The sequence below is a fragment of the Gymnoscopelus braueri genome (genome assembly GCF_963280865.1).
Source record: "Gymnoscopelus braueri genome assembly, chromosome: 4".
NCBI classification, from domain to species: Eukaryota; Metazoa; Chordata; class Actinopteri; order Myctophiformes; family Myctophidae; genus Gymnoscopelus; species Gymnoscopelus braueri.
This window is the reverse complement of record NC_137605.1, coordinates 46,821,980-46,843,237: the sequence shown is the minus strand read 5'-3', so window position 1 is coordinate 46,843,237 and position 21,258 is coordinate 46,821,980. Positions and strand designations below refer to the sequence as shown.

Below are 21,258 nucleotides of genomic sequence, written 5' to 3'. Positions count from 1 at the left end.
CATTCTGCCCTTTTTTATTTTCTTATTATTCGGGATGTACAAAAATCTATTCGATTAACCCTCTTTAATCGTTTTTTTCTTGTCACCCATTTCTGTGGGAAAGACACACAAAGCACTGGCAGAACGGTACATCTGCTATCCAATTATATCTGGTGAGGATCTCACCTTGACAGCCAGTTTTAAAGACACATCCCTGATGGAGTTGAGAGGAGGGTACAATCTTCCCTCTGCCAGGTCCTTCTCCGTCACCAAGTCAGCAATGGTCTGGTGACACAACAAACCCAAAGCTCAGGACATACAGTATACAGTACATAATACCAGGCAGGCACAGTCACACAATCATGTGTGTGCATGGACTTGATTGGGTAACTTCTGATTGGCCAATCACTGAGGCAGTCCACTATAAAAAGAGACCCAAAAAACAACTAGTGGCTCACGCAGGGTGATAACAAATTACCTATACATATTCTTCCATTTCCTTCCCTTCTGAAGAAGTTGAACAGCCTAATTACCAGATATTCACCCTAAACCACTCTGAAAGTAGAATTCCCATTTCATGCTTCAGAACACCATTGCTCTACTCAGTGGAGTATTTATTCATCTAGCTATTTATTGAGTTCCCATACGGATTTCCCATTTGCATATAAAGTGGCATTAGGCATTGTATATAGATTGTGTATGAGATGAAAGCCTGCCAGGTACTTATAACAAGACGTTAATAAAGTGACGTCATGGGTGGAGCTCTCTCTCTCTGATCTCTGCTCTGCTCTGCAGGAGTTAATGAGCATAGTTCTTTCCTCTGAAAATCGATCAAACTACAATAATAAGGACTGTCTATCTGTCACCCTGACATGTGTGTGAAGGATATAACATGTAAGCAAGCTGTGACACTTACATGGAATGTTACATTATTAGTTACGATGTTTGTTTTGCTTACTTTGCAACTGTTTGCTAGTTTAATTGTTTTATTGGCTTAAGTAGGCTACTTTGCAGATGGAGTACCGTTTTTATTCAGTGTTCATATTATCTTTATAGGATGATATATTTGCACTGTATTAGCCATACTGGTGACAGTATAGTGTGTATGTTGACAATTTGTTGATCTGTGAGCCCAGCCCACCGGCTATTTACAGATATAACTGCCATTATCTGTAGCCTATGCTAGACTCAGTTCCTTTAATACGCAACTGTTTTTTTTGCCCCCCTCTCCTGACAAAGGCTAAAATCGCCTATGGCTGTACATGTCATGCCTTTCCTCTGCAGTGTTTGTTCTGGTCTTGGTTCGGCTTTACTGTACATTATGTACTGCTTTGTGCCTTGAAAGCCTTGACTTTAAAAACCACTTGGTCTTCTCGTCTAATCGCAATAACGATTTTCATGCATTGTGTCTGTCGTGCCTTTCTTCTGCCCTGTACTGTGTTCAATACACAGTCCGTTCCTTTACACGTTAAGTGTTCTTGTTGGGGAGTAATGCATGTCAAATTGATTATGTCAAATGAGTGGGTGCTATGCGGCATGCCTAGTAAGAGCTAGGGGACTAATCACCGTCTTCAACAAGAGCCCATGAGACAAAAAGTACTGTGGTCTGTTTCGGTGGCGGGTACCCACTTCCCTGAGAAGCAGTGTTATGCATAAGTCTTATGTCTAAAGGTCCTTACACACCGGGGCGATTTTTTTCATGCAAATAATACGTTTTTTTTAAAAACCTTATAAAGTCAATGCAAGCTTCCACATCAGTTTCGCGGAGCGAAAAAAGCGTCTTTTAATTATTCGGAACGAGTCCGAATTTTGCGTATATTCGCCGGTGTGTAACCGCCTTAACTGTTCAGTAACCTAGCCTCTCTTTATGATGTAGTTAGTATGACCTATGATGATGATGAATCCCAAGGCACGCCACTATTCATATCTTTGCAAAATCTGAATCTATAACACGTGTTATCACTTTGATCACTCTTTATTAAACATTTATTTTTATTTACTAATGCAAAATCTGACCATTTACAGTGAGTCCTATTTCATACTTTCTCAAATAAAAAAAGCACAATATGCCGATCTACAAGCTCACAATGTGTCGTGGCGCGACACCTTGTTTATTTCTAAACAATGTATTTAAACCACCCTGCTCACAGCTCATTCTTCTTGCTGCTGCGTTGTGCTCTGCTCTATGAAGTTTTTTTGTGCTCCCACCACCACCCCAGCATCCACCTGTGGGGCTCTGTTTCTATTATTCTCTTATGGGGGTCTATTTCATTCCATTCCCTGTAAAATCTAGTTGGCAAGTCATTTATTATAATTCATGCTTACAGTGAATGAATGAAATGAGCATTTATGCTCTATATATTTATGCTCAATAAATATATTTATTCAATCCATGAGTTGTCTGACTGAACTGCTAAAACTGAATTAGAAAATAAACTGAGGCTCAGCTTCATCATGCAGGATTAGTGAAAGATGACAAAGTGGCCCACATAGTGTGTGTGTGTGTGTGTGTGTGTGTGTGTGTGTGTGTGTGTGTGTGTGTGTGTGTGTGTGTGTGTGTGTGTGTGTGAGTGTGTGTGTGTGTTGTGTGTGTGTGTGTGTGTGTGTGTGTGTGTGTGTGTGTGTGTGTGTGTGCGCGCGAGCGCGTGCATGAGAGGTGCACAAGAAAGACTAATAAGGAATTACACTCCACATGGCTAACAGCATTGCACTTGTTAAACCTGAGGGTTCAAAGTGATTCTGCAAGGCCCACGTCATTCATTTGTCTCTCGTAGGTAAGGTCACATCACAGTGGGAGGTAAATTCTTACAGCAAGAGATTGATGTAGGTGAGCCTCGCATTCAATCAAATCACACAGTTCACACATGAGAAGGGAAGATTAAAGGCTTGTTTCAATCGATGCTCAACAGTCACTGGTCTCATGGGACTAGTGTGTGACGTTGTGAGATGGACAGAAGAAGACTGAATGAAGTAAACAAAGGGCAAAAAAGACAGGTTTGGTTGAGGGGAGGACTCGTGAGGAAAGCCATGTTTCGAGTTCTGGAAGAGAGAGAGATACACCACAATGCCAAGTGGAGATAGCGTTGGGTTTAGAGCTTGCGTCTAAGTTTGACTGTCTTGAAACAAATTATAAAAATATAAGATAGATGGGGAAAGGAAGTGAGGTAGGGTGAAATATGGCTCACAGAAGAGAGCAGTGAGAACAAGAGTTTTGTTCCCTATTTCACAGCCCAAATAAAGAGTTATTTACCAGAATCAAGAATAGTATAAGAATATAATAAAGTCATATGATTATTATTTTGGCATTGTTAAAGCCTTTGACCATAAATTCTGCATTTTCCTAAAGTGTAGTTGGTTTTTTTGTACAGTTTCCAGCCTGGCAACTCTGTTTCCCACACTACTGTATGACCTATTGATGACAAAGCCTTGAATTTTGGAGTAATTTTTTGCTTCCCCCTTCTTTAGCTTTCAATGATAAATATATTCAAACAATTAATTGTCAGTTAATTTACCATTAATAAGTACAACACTACAACACACTACATGTACCTCTGCTGTGGTGAGGAAGATTTCGTCACTGATGTGGCGTACGGAGCAGGCGGTGACCCCGAGGCCCACGCCTGGGAACACGTAGGCGTTGTTCCCCTGACCAGGGTAGAACTTCCTCCCATCTGGAAGGGTCACGGGGTCAAATGGACTGCCACTGGCAAAGATGCCCCGTCCCTATGGCACACACATGTCACATGGGGATGGGGGACACGCTACATTAATAATACATTATGTAATAATGTTGCTTTAATGAGAAAACAAAGTGCTTGTAACACATTACGTTCAGAAAATCTCAGAAATGTCTAGCACTTGCTATTTAGACTTTTATTAGATTTATTTAGGCTGCTAAAATAGCTTCTTAATACCAATTACAGCCACAAGGAGTTTGGTTGTACTGCTTTTTCCCACATGCATATCAATGACCCTTTAACGCGTGAACTCTGGCTACCCTATTCTGGGCATGTCATAATACGCAAACAGATGTACAAGCTCAAAACACGTTATATATATATAGGGTAAGTGGTTACTATCTCAGCAAACCTTCATGAAGTTATAGCCATTTTACTTTTAGGCCACACCTTAAAGTTTTATATTACATTTTGTAAGTAACTGATAGTGCTATTAATCAGTATTCTGGTCATCCATACAATAATGAATGCCACCGGGGGAAACTGTCCCACTGTTATGAACACATATTACACTACAGTTGAATTTATTTACGCTAAAAGTGAACGAGCTATTATACACTGTTCTTAATTGTATTTAAATAAAACTCACAGATAAAACATCTGACTGACTGAGAGCACATGTCAATGCAGCCAAGACAAAGGAACAGAAAGCTGTTCAGAGCGAGTACCTCTGTGATCGTATAACACTGTTCTGCTGTGCATTCAGCTTTGCTTGTTGGGTTGCTGAGGGCAAAGATGATTGGCTTCTTGTTAAAGGAGGCCATGTCCCTGATTATCTCCTCTGTGAAGGCTCCAGCGATGGCCGCCACGCCTGCAATATAGAACCAATATACTTTCAGTTCAAGGGTGCCTCCACCGACGAACACGTCGGTCTAAAAGCATACGGAAATAGCCTGAAATGAGCTTTCTGAGAACAAAAATGTTTGTTTTCACCAATGATGGCTGTGGGTTTGAGTTCCCGCACAACGTCTTCCAGCCTCCTCATCTGCGGATGCTCTTGCGCAAATTTCAGCTTCTCGTGAGTCAGGTGGTCTCGTCCCTAAAAGAGCAGGGGGAGGAGATGTAAGCGGAAGAAAGGAAGAGCGAAAAGGAGGTGAAATGAGAAGGGGAGGAAGGGAGGGGAGAAAGAGGAGTAAGGGGAGTTTGAGGGAGGCAAGAGTGGAGGAAATTGAATGAGTGGATGAAGACGGAGAAGTGAGTGAGTGAGTGAGTGAGTGAGTGAGTGAGTGAGTGAGTGAGTGAGTGAGTGAGTGAGTGAGTGAGTGATGCGAGGCGAGCGAGTGAGTGAGTGAGTGAGTGAATGGTTAAGTGGAAGAGTTAAGAGGGATAGAGATAGAGATAGTGATGTTTACAGAAAAGGATGTTTTATTATTACCCAGAAGACAGGGGCAGACTAAACACCCTGTATTAAATTCCTGGTCAGCTTGCCATTGAGGACGACGATACACAGTACCGCAGTTGCAAGCTCGGGCTCAGAGATCATTTTGTCCCCACGAGTATAGGACTTCTGAACAAACTGTGCATAAAGTGTAATGTGATATGTGATGCCTCTCTAACTATGACTGGCAGCCTATTCTATTTTCCTCTCTGTAAAGGCCAGACCGCACCAATGCAACTAGTCGCAACTCCTTGCAACAAAACAGTTTTAAGGCCAGTCCACACCCATGCAACTCCTTACAACTGCCATTGGGGATGATGGTTGCAAGTAGTTCTATCTATCTATCTATCTATCTATCTATCTATCTATCTATCTATCTATCTATCTATCTATCTATTGATGTTCAACTTGACAGATACGTTCCTTGCCCAGGTAAACCTCTGTCAAATGCAGAGCAACCTTGTACTGTTACTGTACAACTCAACTTTTGACCAAAACTGAGAGACAAACAGGGTGACTTCCTATACACTCCAGACAGACTGATACACAGGCAGCTTACAACAACACTCAGCTCTGCAGCTGTCATTCTCTGCAGCCATTCTTGTCTCCTGTTGAGCTGTAGGTTGGTTAACAGCTATACCCAGTGAATAGATGTCAAAGCTGACCATTTACAACACAACGTTTACATGTTAATCTCACCTCACAGATGCCTGAAGAAGGTCTACAGACAGAAACGTTGCCTAAATAAAGTTGTCCTTATTGTGCAAGTGTAGACGGTGTGCGGGTCATTCTATTTTATTCTATGTCTGATCCCTGCCTACGCGTGTGTGTGCGTGCGTGCATGCGTGCGTGCGTGCGTCTGTGTGCATGCAAGATCATGGTCAAAGTCAAGATATGGTTACCTTGACGATGAGACCCTTGGAGTCAACCATCCAAATCTTTTTCAAACACTTTTCCTTCGGAAGTCCTTCCTTTTCCATCGCCATGGTGATCAGTTCAGCAATCCCCATGGCAGCCTGGATGAAAGAAGAGAAGACACAAAAGAGGAGAGAAGAGAGAGAGCAAGAGAGAGAGCGAGAGAGAGAGTGAGAGAGAGAAAGATACAGACAGCAGCCACAAACATTCATTTATACTTCATCACCACAACTGAAAAAAAGACATAATATTTAATGTCATTTTTGTTAAGCCACACTTGTAAGAAGGGTTGTACGATGAATGATAAATCAATCTTTAGAGTCACATCAATCCAATCAAGTGCTCACTGGCAGAATATTTTGACATGGTTTCAATTGTTCTAAAAACTCATCTATCATTTATGGCCGTTCAAACCAAGATTAATTGTGTAATGGCTATACTCCAGGCCTGGGCCACAGGCTAAACAAATAAACAAAATAGTGCTCCCTATTAGAAGATATTTGTGCCAATGTCGATTTTATGGCCATTTTCCTGTTAAAGCAACTGGCCTGTAGCTTTTTTCTGTTGTTATTAGGGGTTTATTGTTCAGTCGACTGTGTCATCATACTGTTTTAAAGCACCATTAAACTCTGATAGAGGTTTGGGAGGTGTAGTTACTTTGCCATGATGTAACTCCAAATACTGGCGAGATATCTTCAATAGTTGCTCCGCTGATAAAAGAATTGATGATCCAATATATATTCTCCCCACTGACTTAAATTGCACAGTGAAACACGCCTCAAGGTAAAAATTTCAGCACACAAATGGATGCAAATATATTCTGTAGAAAGCTGGTTCAGCATTGTATTTTTGTCTGTTTACAGATGAAGGTACCGTTGTTGCTTCTTACACACAAAATTACAAACGCAGTAATTCTGTCACGGAATCATAGGCTCCCTACCGGATCGTCTTCCTAATTAAAATAAAGTAAAATCAACATGAACCTGACATTTTTATTTAAAAAAAATGCAAAACCGGATTTTGTAAATTTATACATTGGCAGAATCCTCTTTATTCGTGTTAATTTGTGTGCCAAACGTGTGCCCTTGAGACCTGTTTTGCTGTGTATTGCAAGTCAATGGGGAGAATACTTTGGATCATATTTTAATCTACGGAGCAACTATTGAAGATCTCGCCAATATTAGGGGTTAGATCATGGCAAGGTAGCTACACCACCCAAACCTCTACCAGAGTTTAATTGTGCTTTAACAAGAGCCAAACAGAAGTTGTGTGTATGATCAGCTTACGTTATATGAACGGTTAATTCTGCGATCACATAACCATAACGTCCTGTTTCTATAACTGCCTGTATTTCCTGTTCTCCCTCCTCCTGACTGCCTCTGCTTTCCTGTCTTTTGTCACCATCATGTCTCAGTAAAGAAGAATTGCCTACAAATCAATAATAGATCACCAGGCATTAGCAGATCGCATCCATTAAGACCTAACCTCATGCATGCATGAGGTTAGGTCATGCATTTACGAAAAAACACAAAAAGTTTAAATATAGAGGTTTCTGCGTACACACTGGGTTTCACTGTGTACTGTAGTAATGGATGTGGAAGGTGTCGTGTATTGTTTTTACACCCACCTCGCCAGCACCTTGAAAAACAATGGTATGGTCAGACATTTTGCTCTTGGTGATGCGGAGAGCAGCAAGGAGCCCAGCGACTGCCACTGCAGCTGTACCTGTGGGAGATTAACAAACCACGTCAGCCATGTATGTGTTATATCTCAACCAACATATTGGAACAACCTTGTACCTGCAAATGAAAGAAGACTTTAACAGGCAAGATTCACGTGACAGAAAGAGACAATCAAATGATTCCAGAGGGTGTGTGCGGGCAAAGGAGTGCATGTGTATCAGACAGAAGTAATGTCCTCTTATTGACGTATTTGATGAAAACTAATTATTGACATATTTACTGTAGGCATGAAAAAGCACACATTCTATGGTGTGCTGACTTACGGAGGCATATTATGCCTGAATCTGTAAGTGGTAAAAGCACATCGGATACCATGGGAGTATGAATGTCTGTGTGAATGGGTGCATGTGAAGATTAGAAAATGATACAAAATACAGTCCATTTACCATGTACATTTACCACTGTACATGCTGTAAATACATAATGTACAGTAACATTACTGTAAATAAATGTGCGCGTGCACACACACACACACGCACACACACACTTATGTATGTCAGTTATGTCATGTGCATTTCCAAGAAGGTAGGCATTACCAGGCTGTGAAGTATGGTAATGAACTCGCTGTATATGTTCCCTTTGCTAAGGATGCAAATGGCATTCACATACTAACTAAGGAGTGTGTTTTATAAATCAGACTTTTTTATTTGTATTTATTTTTCCACCACTGTATTTAAGCCAACTCATCACTACAGTATTTGCTGATCCCTGTTAGGCTGGTACATTTTAATACAAATTTACAGAGAAATAATCTTAGAGAAACAAGCCTTAAATTAGCCTCATAAAATTAGCGTAACTCGCTTCTGTAATGAGGGTTAATTTCAGGGGAAAGGTGGTCTTTATTTTGCAAATAGGCTCCTCCTGCAAGGTGTGGCTGATTGTGTGGTCTCATTAAGTAGCAAGGCCCAGAGAAACAAAGTAACTAGGACAGTTATAAAGTATAAGGCAGGGGTATTCAACAGGGGGTCCTCAGAGTTACTAAAGGGGGTCCGCCAAATCTTTGTGTGATGGGGAACATTAACCAAAAATACCAGATCTACAAGTTCACAAGCTCTACACATTAGCATGAATCTATTAAATCAATGAAAAAGTTTAATCTGCAACACAGTTAAATACAATATGTAGTGGGGGTCCCTGTTTCATCTCTTGTATGTGTGTGTGTGTGCGTGTGTGTGTGTGTGTGTGTGTGTGTGTGCGTGCGTGTGTGTGTGTGCGTGCGTGTGCACATGTTACCTTGGATGTCATCGTTGAATGTGCAGTATTTGTTGCGGTACTTGTTCAGCAGCCGGAAGGCGTTGACATTGGCAAAGTCCTCAAACTGAATGAGACATTCCATCCCATACCTGTTAACAGACACATTTAATCAGGCCTGATTAACAGCCTCACTTGATGGGAGTCCAGGGGATGCTAAAACTGAGATCTAATCGAAACCAGGGGTTCTCAAAGTACGGGTCCAGGGAGTAACACACACACAGGACGGTCAGACCACAATGGAAACAAACCCCTAGGGCTTTTTATGTTATCCTTTTAGCATCATTGTAAAATCGGACCACTGTAATATTTGCAAACTGTTAATAAAGTATTCAAGCAATCAATCAATCAAACAAACAAACAAACAGTGGCTTCTCTGTTCTGGACTGTTTAGGCCTGCAGGGGGCAGACTTCCACTGTGCAAACGAAGCAGATACTGTATAGGAGGAGAACTCAGAAAACAGAGACACTGACTAGCTTGATGTGCATTTTTAGACTTGATTTATACTTAGTTGTGTGCGGTGTTGTGCACCAAAGATAGTGAGCTTGCAGATTTTCAGTAAGCAATACCGGGCACGCAAGACGCAGTATACAAAGTATTACGTTTGATGAATAATATGTAAGGTATATGAAGGATTTAATTAAAAAAAAGGTGATTCCTGATATTCAAACACTGAAACTCATGATGGTTCAATCAATACTCAAACCATGAGTATCTTGTAAGCAGATACTATACGATGGGATAATTTGATTTGATTTACTTTCATTCTATTCATTATCTTGTTACGGCAGGTGTCTTTACGGCACGTTGGAATGACACATGGACAGCACTTTAGACAAGTCACTGCAGTCGAAAGTAATCTGTTCCCATGAGAAGTAATAAGTAACACATTAGACTTAAGAAACCCGACTTAAATGCCATCAGACAAACTGACACCTGTCGGCTGTTTTATTGCAGCAGCCAATAATGAGTTTCAGCGAGGGAGGTCATACTCTCACAAAGGACCCGAACCATAACATTTCCGAATCTGTTGGAAAAGAATACATGGCCCACCCAGTCTCCCAGTAAAGTTTGTTTTTTACAAGATGGAACAAGGACCACCTATCATTTGACAATACAATCCAGCAGCACCAGAGCCTTAACCAATAACACCCTTACAAAAACAAAAGCAGACCACTGTGACCTTTGTAGTGACAGGGAAAGCATGTCTGTCTTTTTAAGCGATGCTCCATGGCTCCCTGTAAAGCTACGAAAACAGAGTCGTATAACCAGCGTACACCCTTTTATTAAGTCCACCGTAGCAAATAGACAATAGGCATAGGGGTTGAGGTCGACATGAGCCACTAATGAAAACTCCAGGGCTCACGTTTCAGTGGCCTGGTGAGGGAGGAAATTGAGGACAAGCCAGACAAACAGCACAGAGTGCATGTGTATTAGAGCCACACAACACTCACCTCTTCAGACTTCATCTAATCTCCTCACGCTTACTTATTATCGTCCTGCTTCTTGGACTAGTTTAGATGATTGCTACCTATGTTGTTTACTTGTTGACAGATGCTAAGAATGCTATTTAGAAAGATGAGGGTTTTGATGTCTCCTTCCTATCCTAGATACCTTGGGGCACATACTTATTTCGTAGCACTCTAATTGCTCGACCACTTACCCTGTTGTTGGTTGACTAGGGTTCACGGGGCTTACTCCCTACCTTGCATTTTGTATGTCGCTCTGGATAAGAGTGTGTGCTAGATGCCAACAAAGCGAAGTCCCCTTTTTTACACTTTCACAGTTAAATTATAACTAAGATCTTACTGTGTGTAAATAGTAAAATTGGAATTGCCCTAACAGACACGTGAAATCACAGGGACAAGAAGGGGAGGTGATGATGCCTTTCACATCCTTTCACAGTATACAGTATAGTATTGAGGTTTCTGCTCTCTATCAGCGTCTCTGTCTCCATATCACTGCCTCTACTCTCTCTCTCTCTCTCTCACAGCGTTTTCATCCGACCTCAAGCCCCACCTCATCGAGCACATGGAAAAGATTCCTCCTCTGGACTCTTACTTGTCACTGTGTAATTCTCTAAAGTGGTTTCCCAGTCGGATGCACGACTGCTAAACGCCTCACATCTCCAGCGGCAGGAAGATGAGGTTGGGAGGAAGAGGGGGGCAGGTCGAGAGGAGAAAAGGGTTCGGTGGCCATAAAAAATTAAATGTCCCGATCAAAGAGTGTCATCATTCATGGCTGTCTCAGCGTACAGCTTACAGTATACGCTGTGAGAAACCGATGCCTCATTCAGCCACTGACTGTCAGTGACAGTTATTTTAAGCTAATATGGCAGTAGCAAAATGGGAGGCAAATGTGTTTTCTATCAAGCAGAGAGGCGCGCTAAAGTACCACGAGCCTACATAGAGGATAAACAAACGAAGCCAAGAGAGGAACCATAAACTTTTCATTGAGTCATTGGAAGGCGGGCGACAGGCGAGGTTGGATGCTGCCCTGCCTGCCGGGCGATGTAGCAGCCCTCTTGTGTGGTTCCGCGCACCCTCGTTTGCCAGAGAGAGGTCATCCGAGTTCAGGCAAAACCAAGTCATCTATGTCAGCGGTCCAAAGAGGTGGCTTTGGACACAGGGTACGGTGGCAGATGACATCCATGCTCCTACTGTATGCTGCAAATGACCTCATTGTACCATAAGGAGAGGGAAGATTAGAGCCCGAAGCTTAGATTGAACACTAGATGATCGAGGAAACCTGTCAAGACACCATTTTATTGAGCATGTTGCTGCGTTCTTTTTCTGTCCGGCTTTTAATGTGGGATGCAACGTCAGCGTGAGGGTATTGAACACCATCTGAATATGAAATCTCACAAAGATCAGAGAGTCCTGAAAAGGATCAGAGAAGTACTAAAGTAGTTGTGAATATATATGCATAAGTAATAAGGCTTTACTGGCTATAAACTACAGTGTGTGTGTGTGTGTGTGTGTGTGTGTGTGTGTGTGTGTGTGTGTGTGTGTGTGTGTGTGTGTGTGTGTGTGTGTGTGTGTGTGTGTGTGTGTGTGTGTGTGTGTGCGTGCGTGTTGTGGAACTGGAACAGGAGCAAGTTTCAGTTTCATAACCAAAGCTTTGGCTGTCAGCCTTTGAAAGCTTGCATGAATGTTTCGTGCGTGCGTGCGTGCGTGCGTGTGTGCGTGTGCCTGCGTCACCCAGAACAAAGCTTCTCTTGGAGGTCATTTGTGTTCATAGAGCCCATTCTTCCAGAATCATGTTGTCTTTCCCTGACGCCCATCTGAATGGAACCCACAATCCCATAATGCATATTTCTGCTAGTTGTTAAACCCCCCCCAGGACATTGAGGCTTTGGATTTGCTTTCTTCCTTGACTAAAGGATAGGACAGGGCTGTAACCATAGAGTTATATCTAGAGAACGGACTGCCCCGCCCCCACATGTTAATTTCAATGAAGTTGCTCACCCAGCGCATGAAGAACCCGGAAGTACCCTCTTCTTCCGCATTTTTGAGCACCAACTTTTGGTGCTCAAATGCGGAAGACTTGAGCACCGAGCAGGCGCACTAGGGTTTCAAACGGTAGAAGCATGCGCAGTAGCGTTTTTAAATGCTCTACCGCGGTTCTGGGGGCTGGGCTGTAACCCTACAGCATTGGTTATCAAAGTGGGGTCTGGGGACCCCCAGGGGTCCTTGGGGAGGTTCCACCCGGGTTAGGGTGTTAATATAGCATCACACTCATTTTAACCACTTTAACCTTTTATACTTTGGCTATTCAAAAATAGCAAATATACAAGCTCATAGCGCGTCACTTCGTGCCGCGCTATGAGCTTGTATCTCTGCTATTTTTCTAAAATCTTGAACATCAGTGATTTTTTTAAAATATATATATAATCTTTTTTTAAGCAAACATATTAACACAAATCTTTGCTTCTGGGAGTCCCTGGCACAACATATTTTCAGATGGGGGTCCGCGGCCAAATATATATATCAATTTGGGGGTCCCTGGCATGAAAACGTTGGAGAAGCACTGACCTACAGTACATCTAAGGCACACCCAAAGATGAGAAGCGCACGAGATGAGATTCCTGACTCCTGACTGAAAGTCTGAAAGTCTGAAACGGAGCGAATTAAGATAAGAGAGGAAGAAGCACTCACAGAGAGAGAAAAGGACTTAAAGTCAAGGATGGGCCTCGAGAAGGGCAGAGGGGCAGAAGTTCTCTAAAATCAGGCCTCTGTGTGTGACAACTAGGATCTGATTTATGGCAGAGGGGACGCGGTGGCTTCTGGAAAAAGAAAGCCAACTATCTATCCAAGCGGTCTTTGTCTGGCAGCGGCATCACTTCCCCTTTTTCCCTCCGTCCAATATTTTGTCAACAGCAGTAACTGTTCAGACAGTTTGGAGACCCAGGAGTGTCCAGCTGGGGAAACACTCCATCTGTCACAGGCATAAGAGAACAGGAGGGGGAAAAAAACAGGCTTCCTACACCTGCTGTTGGATGTAATACAGAGACAATATAAAGAACCATCAATTCTTTCTGTGCCGTGGCCGTTCCATTTTCCCAGGGATGCAAAATGTGGCACAAAACACACCTGATGGCCTTTGGGTCATGCGTGAGTTTGAAGTGCACTGTGCAGAGAGACACACACCATGTGATGGAAGAAATACTAAAAAGATGTACTTAAGTAAAAGTATCAAGAATACCACAATATAGAAATACTTTGTTACAAGAGTAGCAGTCTGGTATTAAAAAAATATTGCCATCAAAATTTACTTAAAGTACCAAAAGTGAAAGTATTAATTGTACAGAATGTCCCATTTCACAAGTTTTCTAAATATAATATAAGAATCTTTTGAAAATAGCCAATCTACAAGCTCACAACGTGTCGCATCAAGGCTGAAGTGGTTAATGTATATTGTAATAATAATCAAAATAAGAGATGTAGTGGAGTAAAAGTATAAAGTACTGAAAATTGGAAATACTCCAGTAAAGTAAAAATGCCTCAGAATTAGTCAACAGTACTTGAGTACATAGTTACTTTACACCACTGACACACACAGGCTGTGAGGGACACCTTGCAAAAAGCTAAACTGTGTTCCGTCTTTGACATAATAACTTTTAATTAGATCCTGGATCGGTGCCTGCACCAATCAAACCTTCCGTTCCATGGGACTGTTTAAATCATCTGAGGGACATGACCAGAACAACACAGTGCTCCTTTGTTCTTTACTATTCTATTCTGCCATGATTCATGACTCGCCCGAATATTGCCGGAGGAAATAGCTTACCAGCAAGGGAAAACACTTTATAGGACCATCATTTTCAAAAAGGGCACATGGGGAGGTTTCTCCATCACTGGCAAACCGGCAAACTGTGCAGCGAGTGTAAATGCGTCTGACATTATTTTTAATGTTTGATACTATGAAAAAGAATGTGACATATGAGATGACAGCCATTCCCCCCCATGTGTCAGATCACTCAGACAGTGCAGTATTGCGTCTGGGCCGCGGTGCGTGTGATAACTGTGTGTAAGAGAAACCTAATCTGTCTTTCGCCAAGACGCGAAATGAAACCTGAAGCAGGGCCCTGGATCTTGGCGGAAGTCCTTTCGGCTTCCAGTACTGAGAGGGCTACTAGAAGCAGTGGAGGGAGCATGAAATGATTCTTTTAGCCTGCATGCGTGCATTCCAAGGAGCCGGCGACCTCCACACAGAAGGTCGCTGACAAGGGCGTACTGTCCAAACACAGCTGTCTAAGCAGTGGCCATGCACGGTATATGTGCATGCAGACATGCTTGCAAGCATGTAGCACAGACAAACACCTATGAACACTGCACAACACACACACACACACACACACTGGTTGCCTGTTTCTCACGTCCCTATGGGGCTTGGGAGCTGCGGTCTGGTCCCTCTTAATAAATCCCAAGCCCCCTCGCCCCTCTCTCTCCAGAGAGCCAGCGTCTCTCAGCACACATTATTTCTCAAATCCCCAACCCATCATTAAAGACGGAAACCCAGTCTGCATTCTTTCTCCTTTCCTCTATCCATCCGTCTGCCCCTCAGTTTGACCCCCGTTCTCTCAGATCCAAGAGTCCAACCCACTGGTGGCCTATTACCATGGCGATGGACAGGGAGACTCGGAAAGACAGATAAGGCAGACAGGAAGTCGCACGGCACTTGGCATGATTTCACTGGAATGAACATCTGATGACAAAATCTGTGTCATGTTAATGCGAACACAGAGCACAACGGATGCTTTTCCTGAATTATTGAATTGAACTTCTGTCAACTCACTGACCCATACACCATGGAGATACAGTAGACTTCACTAGACGATAGACTTGGGAATGATAGAGGACTTCTGCAGTAACAAACTACTTCTGGGATGTTACTTTAACACATCCACCGCCAGAGGTTAATCTCATAATGTACTCACCAGTGCCAAGGTGTTTTTGTTGTTTTTTTGTTTTTTTCATGTCGCCATAGATCTTGTTAAAATCCTTAAGATTGAGCCGTGAACGGTCTGTTTACATCCGCGAGATCTCCCTGTATCTCCCAGTGAAAACCACGTGTCAAACGGGGCATCCATGTTTGAGTTAGAGCGGATTACGTTAAACAGTGAAATGCGAGGAGAAAAAACTACAGGAAGAGAATTGAGTTTCAGTTTCGTCTGTAGAATGGGAGCGGGCGTGATCGTCGAAACCGGATCCCAAATAATTCTATTTCCTGTCATCAAACCGGAAACGGAAGTGGATCAAAAAAATTCCGAAAGTGCACCCGGACCGCGCATGCGCGAAAAGACCGCAGCCCGTAGGACTACGGGCTCGGCGCTTAACCGTTGGATTTAACGGCCCGTAGAACTACGGGCCCGGCGGTAAAGGTGTTAAGAAAGCGATCAGTCAAAGTTTTCCCGTAACAGGATTCCCGAAAATGAATTGCACATTTATATAGTGCCATTCACCATTCACACACATTCACACACCGACAGTAGAAGAGGCACCAACCATAGGCGGCGGGTAATGAAGGCTAGGGTAGGCTATGCCTTCCCAAATGTTATGCTGGGAAATTCTGGGAATTGTGCAAATTATATATAAAATATGTGTGCAGCATTATTTAGATTTTTTTTTGATAATAAATCAGTAAAATCAGGCAAAAATAATAATTCAGCTTTGCGCGCGGCCGACCCCCAGCCTTCCCAATTGTCAAGCTCACCCGCCGCCTATGGCACCAACATCCTCATCGGGAGCAGGGAGCGACATTCCGATTCCAAGGCGGCCGCTCTACCTCCTGAGCCACTATACCGCCCCCACACAAGAGTCTAGAATATTGTTGGCTCATCTTGTTTTGAGGGTGTAGTGTGTTCCAAGAGTCTGGCCAGAAACAAAAGTAATATAGACCACCTGTTCATCTTTATACTCTAGATACTTTACTGAATAAAATAATCCTGACCCAAATCCCACCCCCCCAGTAATACCACCCAATCTAATTTCCCTATAAAGAGGACATTCAAGTATTTCAGGGGTAAACTTCCTGCCTACCACAGTGTCCGGGCACTCCAAAGAATACATTTTGGCCATGAACGAGGGTGAGAAACCAGCAGGATTTCCGACGCTACACTAGCAACTCCTACAGGTTGGTCACCTGTTCAGCAGGGAGCGGAACTGGGAGGGGCCAGTATATGTGACATGTGTATTGTAGGAGACATGTAGTTGTTTACACCCTCCACAACATCACAGAGTAGGGGTTGGCAGTGATAGGGACTATACTGTACACTCACTGTGGAAATTGGCAATGACTAAATTGGGGAGAATAAAACGACAACAAAAAGTGCACAGTCATACAAAAGAAATGCCTGCAAAGCTCTTGCTTCGCTTTACGTGATGAATTGGTGAGCATAGCATTATGGATGTCTCACTTTGAGAGGAGCAATGAGGGGAGGTTTCAAATAACATCACTTTTCTGCAGTTTCGTCGAAAACCGAAGGCGAATATTATTAAAAAGAAAAAAGACAAAAAACCTCTAGGACTGTAATCATTCATTCAATCTCCAACCCCATAATTATTCATTTCCCGCCAATCCGGCTCCTTCTTCGGGGAAAGGCAGTGCAGTTCCCTGTAGTTGAAAAGCCACCTAGTTATTAGACACTCATGGCTTCCTGCTGCCAGCTGGAGGGGCCCCAGAGCCCAGCTTCTGTCTCTGGACTCTGGTCCCTCTAGGGCCAAGATGGAGCCTAACCAGGCCCATGTGTCTGTGGCCAGGATGGCTCCAAGGAAGGGACAGAGACACAACCAGACATGTCAGCGTGCGTGAAGGCATATACAGTATGCACACATGAACACTCAATAAGAGCTATACTGTACAGGCACAGGCTAGCGCAGAAATAACATAAAAGTGTACATACTCATTTATATACACTTATGTGCATGAGCCCCATTTCATCTTAACCCCCATTCAAACCGGGAAAGCATCTGTGTCATTTTAGATTTTAGCTATATATGCATACGTTTTTCAGAAAAAATCATTTTCAGATGGGCGGGTCGACGGCAAAATACATATCATTTTGGGGGTCCTTGTCACGAAAACGTTTGAGAACATTAGAATTGGTCTTAATAGGTTAAACTAGAAGGAATGTGAGCACAAACTCCAGTCACAAAAAAAAACTAGATCCAAAAACTTGCCAGGTCCATGGCTCCAAAAGTATATCAAGTAAGGAATGAGAGCCAGCACTCACGTTCTGTCCATTCAGGCACTTCTTATTGTATTAATGTAACAGGCAACATGACCACCGGACGGCTTTCGGCTACAAAGCCTTCCATCAGCACAATCGATTACGCTGATGGAAGGCTTTGTAGCCGAAAGGCGTCCGGTCGTCATGATAAGATGTGCCCGACTGGACAGAACGTGAGTGCTGGCTGTCACCTATTTCATCTTAAACAGGACCATACAGTACACATCCTGGGGTACGGCACGGTGCAATCCATGCACAACACAAGCTCACAAGTTTGCATACAAAGCAAAAAAGTTTCATCTCTTGCCATGTCTCTATATCAAACCAATGACAACCTCACTTTATTATTGAAATTACTGGAGACAGTGGACAAATCACAACTGTGAGCATGTGTCTGGACGTAAATGTTTGTGTGTGTGTGTGTGTGTGTGTGTGTGTGTGTGTGTGTGTGTGTGTGTGTGTGTGTGTGTGTGTGTGTGTGTGTGTGTGTGTGTGTGTGTGTGTGGGCCTGAGTCATCAGACCAGTTGATTGGGGAAACATGGCCACTCATGCTCTTGTGAGTCTCCTGGACACCGTATATAAGGCCTCTGATGCTAGGAGGGGGAAGGGGGGGGGCAAGGTACACTAGTAGGGCGGGCCTCTCATCTTCCTCGCCCTCATCAACTGTGCTGCCATCAGTGATTTACAAACTATCTGGAAATATGTGGAGGATTTAAATCTCATCCGTGTGTGTCACTCTAACCAAGTAACATCTCCCCAGGCTGTCCTTGACAACTTTGATTGTTCGGTCGTCACCAGTCAAAGGGCACTAAACCCATCTAAGTGCAAAACCATCTCTGTGACATTCAGCAGAAATCCACCTCCTGCATTCCTCTTTTCCTGTGTAGCCAACAGCTGCCACCGTGTGACACTGCATGTGAAAGAGTTCTGATACAGTCAGACGTACAATCATACGTACAATGGAGCCATCATATTGCTGTCATTGTCAAGAAGGCCAACACCAAAAAGCATTTCCCGAGGAGGTTGAGAAGGTCTACGGTGACGATCTCATACCTGGGCAATAATATATACGTTATGTTCGCCCCCAAACTAGAGTATGCCTGCCCAGCGTGGCAGGGTAACCTGCTGACACAGGCTTCATCAGATCGGACAGTGAGGACGGGGACGTGAGGTCAGAAATGTGCCTGCCAAATCATCATTGGCAGGGCAAATACCAGTTACAAAGATGCACTCCAAACCCACTCACTCACTACCCACCCTCCAAGACAGAAGAATCACACAAGTGCACTTTGCCCTACACAGGATTCCCCCTTCATAACCTGGCTACTTCCCACCAGTACCCAAATATCCAATCAGCTAACCCAAAGTAAGATAAAGCATACAGAAAATCACCCATACCATTCTTGATAAATCCTTTAAATGCCAAAGTAGAGTAGAATGTACATTTTAAACATACTCAAAGTTATTTAGGCTATTTATGTAGCCTGGCTCCAGACCATAGACCCCGCCCACTCCACTGAGTGAACTGCTTCTCACGAAGCTTTAGTCTGATAATCAGGCTACTATTTATGTGTATTTTGGCGCTAGGATACTGTAAATATTCACGTATTTCAGTTTTGTAAGCTGACATGTGAATGTGAAACAAACAGGAACAGTGTGTGTGTGTGTGTGTGTGTGTGTGTGTGTGTGTGTGTGTGTGTGTGTGTGTGTGTGTGTGTGTGTGTGTGTGTGTGTGTGTGTGTGTGTGTGTGTGCGTGTGTGCGTGCGTGCGTATATGGGATGGAGCTGCCTGGAGAGTTATATGCTTATAGTGTGCAGTCAGATATTTACTCTGGACTATTGTGACTGCTGAAGTCCAAACTGAGAGTCTGACGTTCCCCACAAACCACAGCCTAGACCAGAATTACATTCCTATTAATGTAATCAACTGATATTGTAAAGTATGACTTCAACCAGGGCTCTCGCTGCCAGCCACAGCATCTGTCTAATCAATTATTGCCATCATCAAAGAACCACGATGATGCTAATAGTCCACAATGCTTTCTGGAGAATGTTCAAAAAGCTAGCGTTACCTGGTAACAAATACCATTTCAGCCAGTGTTTTGGCTGACATTGCTATGGAACCAAACTCAATTGAAGGGAGATAAAAATGGAATTACGGCAGACTTAAAATAATGTTCCAGATCCATTAATGTTCATAAGATATTTCAGAAAAAATGCTTGGAATTATAATTTTTTACCTGGAAATCAATCACATGCTTTTGGATTGATGAATGGAATCAAGTACAATACGGGTGAGTTGAATGATTGCATAGTAAATGAATGACGGAATGAAGGAATGACTATAAATACTTACATTTGTTCCATTAAGGGATCACTGTACTATATAAATATTATTAGGCACGCAATAGGACCATGCTAGACAGCTTAGCCTATTTCAATTCAGAGCTCCATGTGGTGTTTCTATCAAAGTGAAAATATCAGACATCATAAAGGAGAAAAGCGGCACGTTTTAGGGACAGCGTCATCATACCTTTCTGTCACAGCCTTCATGAACTCTTCCACCAGGTCATCGTATGCCTGGCCGCGCACCCGCTTATGCCTGAGCCCAATGTAGAGAGGGTCCTTCAGCAGCTCCTGGAGACGAGATGGAGAGAACAGGTGAGAGCAGGAAGGGTAGGAAAGAAGAGACAGGACAGGAGAGAAGAGAGGACAGTTGCTTTGTCCATATTGTCTTCTGGTGTGTCACACATCAAGGAGTACTGTACACATCAATAGGGCTGGATACCGAAATTCAGTTCCAAGCCAGAACCGAATCCAAAATGCCAAGTACCGGGTAAACCCATAAAAAAAATATAAAATGTTTGTTCTGCTTATCTGTTTCTAAACATGCTAATAATCCTTTATTATTTCAAACAAAGGCTACATGCAAGAACATATCATAGCTATCTGCCAGGACCCATTTAATTTACATGGCTTGGCTACATAACGCAACACAACAGATAGTGTATCCATCGGTTTATACAATATCCTGTGTACAGTAGCATGCATGCATAAAATAACAGTGTGTAGTCCTTTCACCACTAATGCACACCTTATTACCAACAAGAACGGCTACCTGTCACTGCACACTGGAGGTGCTAGTGAGGTGCCTAAGTTGCTAGCGCTGGCTGATGTCTTGTGCTCTTCAAGACTGCAAGACATCAAATTGTACACTCTTTCAGATCAATGCCGAGCCCACTCATTATTCTAAATGAAGCATATCGTTAGTTCATGCAGGACACGGAAGTCTTGCACACCTCAGCTGTAATCGGCTGTCAGTCAGCTGATGTAACATCAGCCTAGCCTCCTATTCCCCATTCACAGCTCTGCTGGTCATTACGTCACACATTCATATACTCCAATCAGAGCTCACGCCCTCTGATTTTGCTTAGCCTGCTGCTTGGACAAGAGTGGAGCCTTTAACGGCAAGTTTAACTGTATTCCATTTGTTGCAATATATGGTTAAATCTACTAAATCTAC

The 21,258-nt window shown here is 43.0% G+C and overlaps 1 protein-coding gene across 1 annotated transcript in view; it reads right to left on the bottom strand.

Annotated features, from left to right (window-relative positions):
* me1 (malic enzyme 1, NADP(+)-dependent, cytosolic) overlaps nt 1-21,258 on the bottom strand; it is a 108,557-nt gene that overhangs the window by 1,319 nt on the left and 85,980 nt on the right. Inside the window, exons 6-13 of the mRNA XM_080426612.1 lie at nt 20,269-20,372; nt 8,985-9,094; nt 7,637-7,734; nt 5,997-6,110; nt 4,650-4,755; nt 4,385-4,527; nt 3,529-3,702; nt 166-264 (exon numbers count right to left, since the gene is read on the bottom strand). Coding sequence (XP_080282738.1) covers nt 166-264; nt 3,529-3,702; nt 4,385-4,527; nt 4,650-4,755; nt 5,997-6,110; nt 7,637-7,734; nt 8,985-9,094; nt 20,269-20,372 — 948 coding nt within the window. The remainder of the gene's footprint in view (nt 1-165; nt 265-3,528; nt 3,703-4,384; nt 4,528-4,649; nt 4,756-5,996; nt 6,111-7,636; nt 7,735-8,984; nt 9,095-20,268; nt 20,373-21,258) is intronic.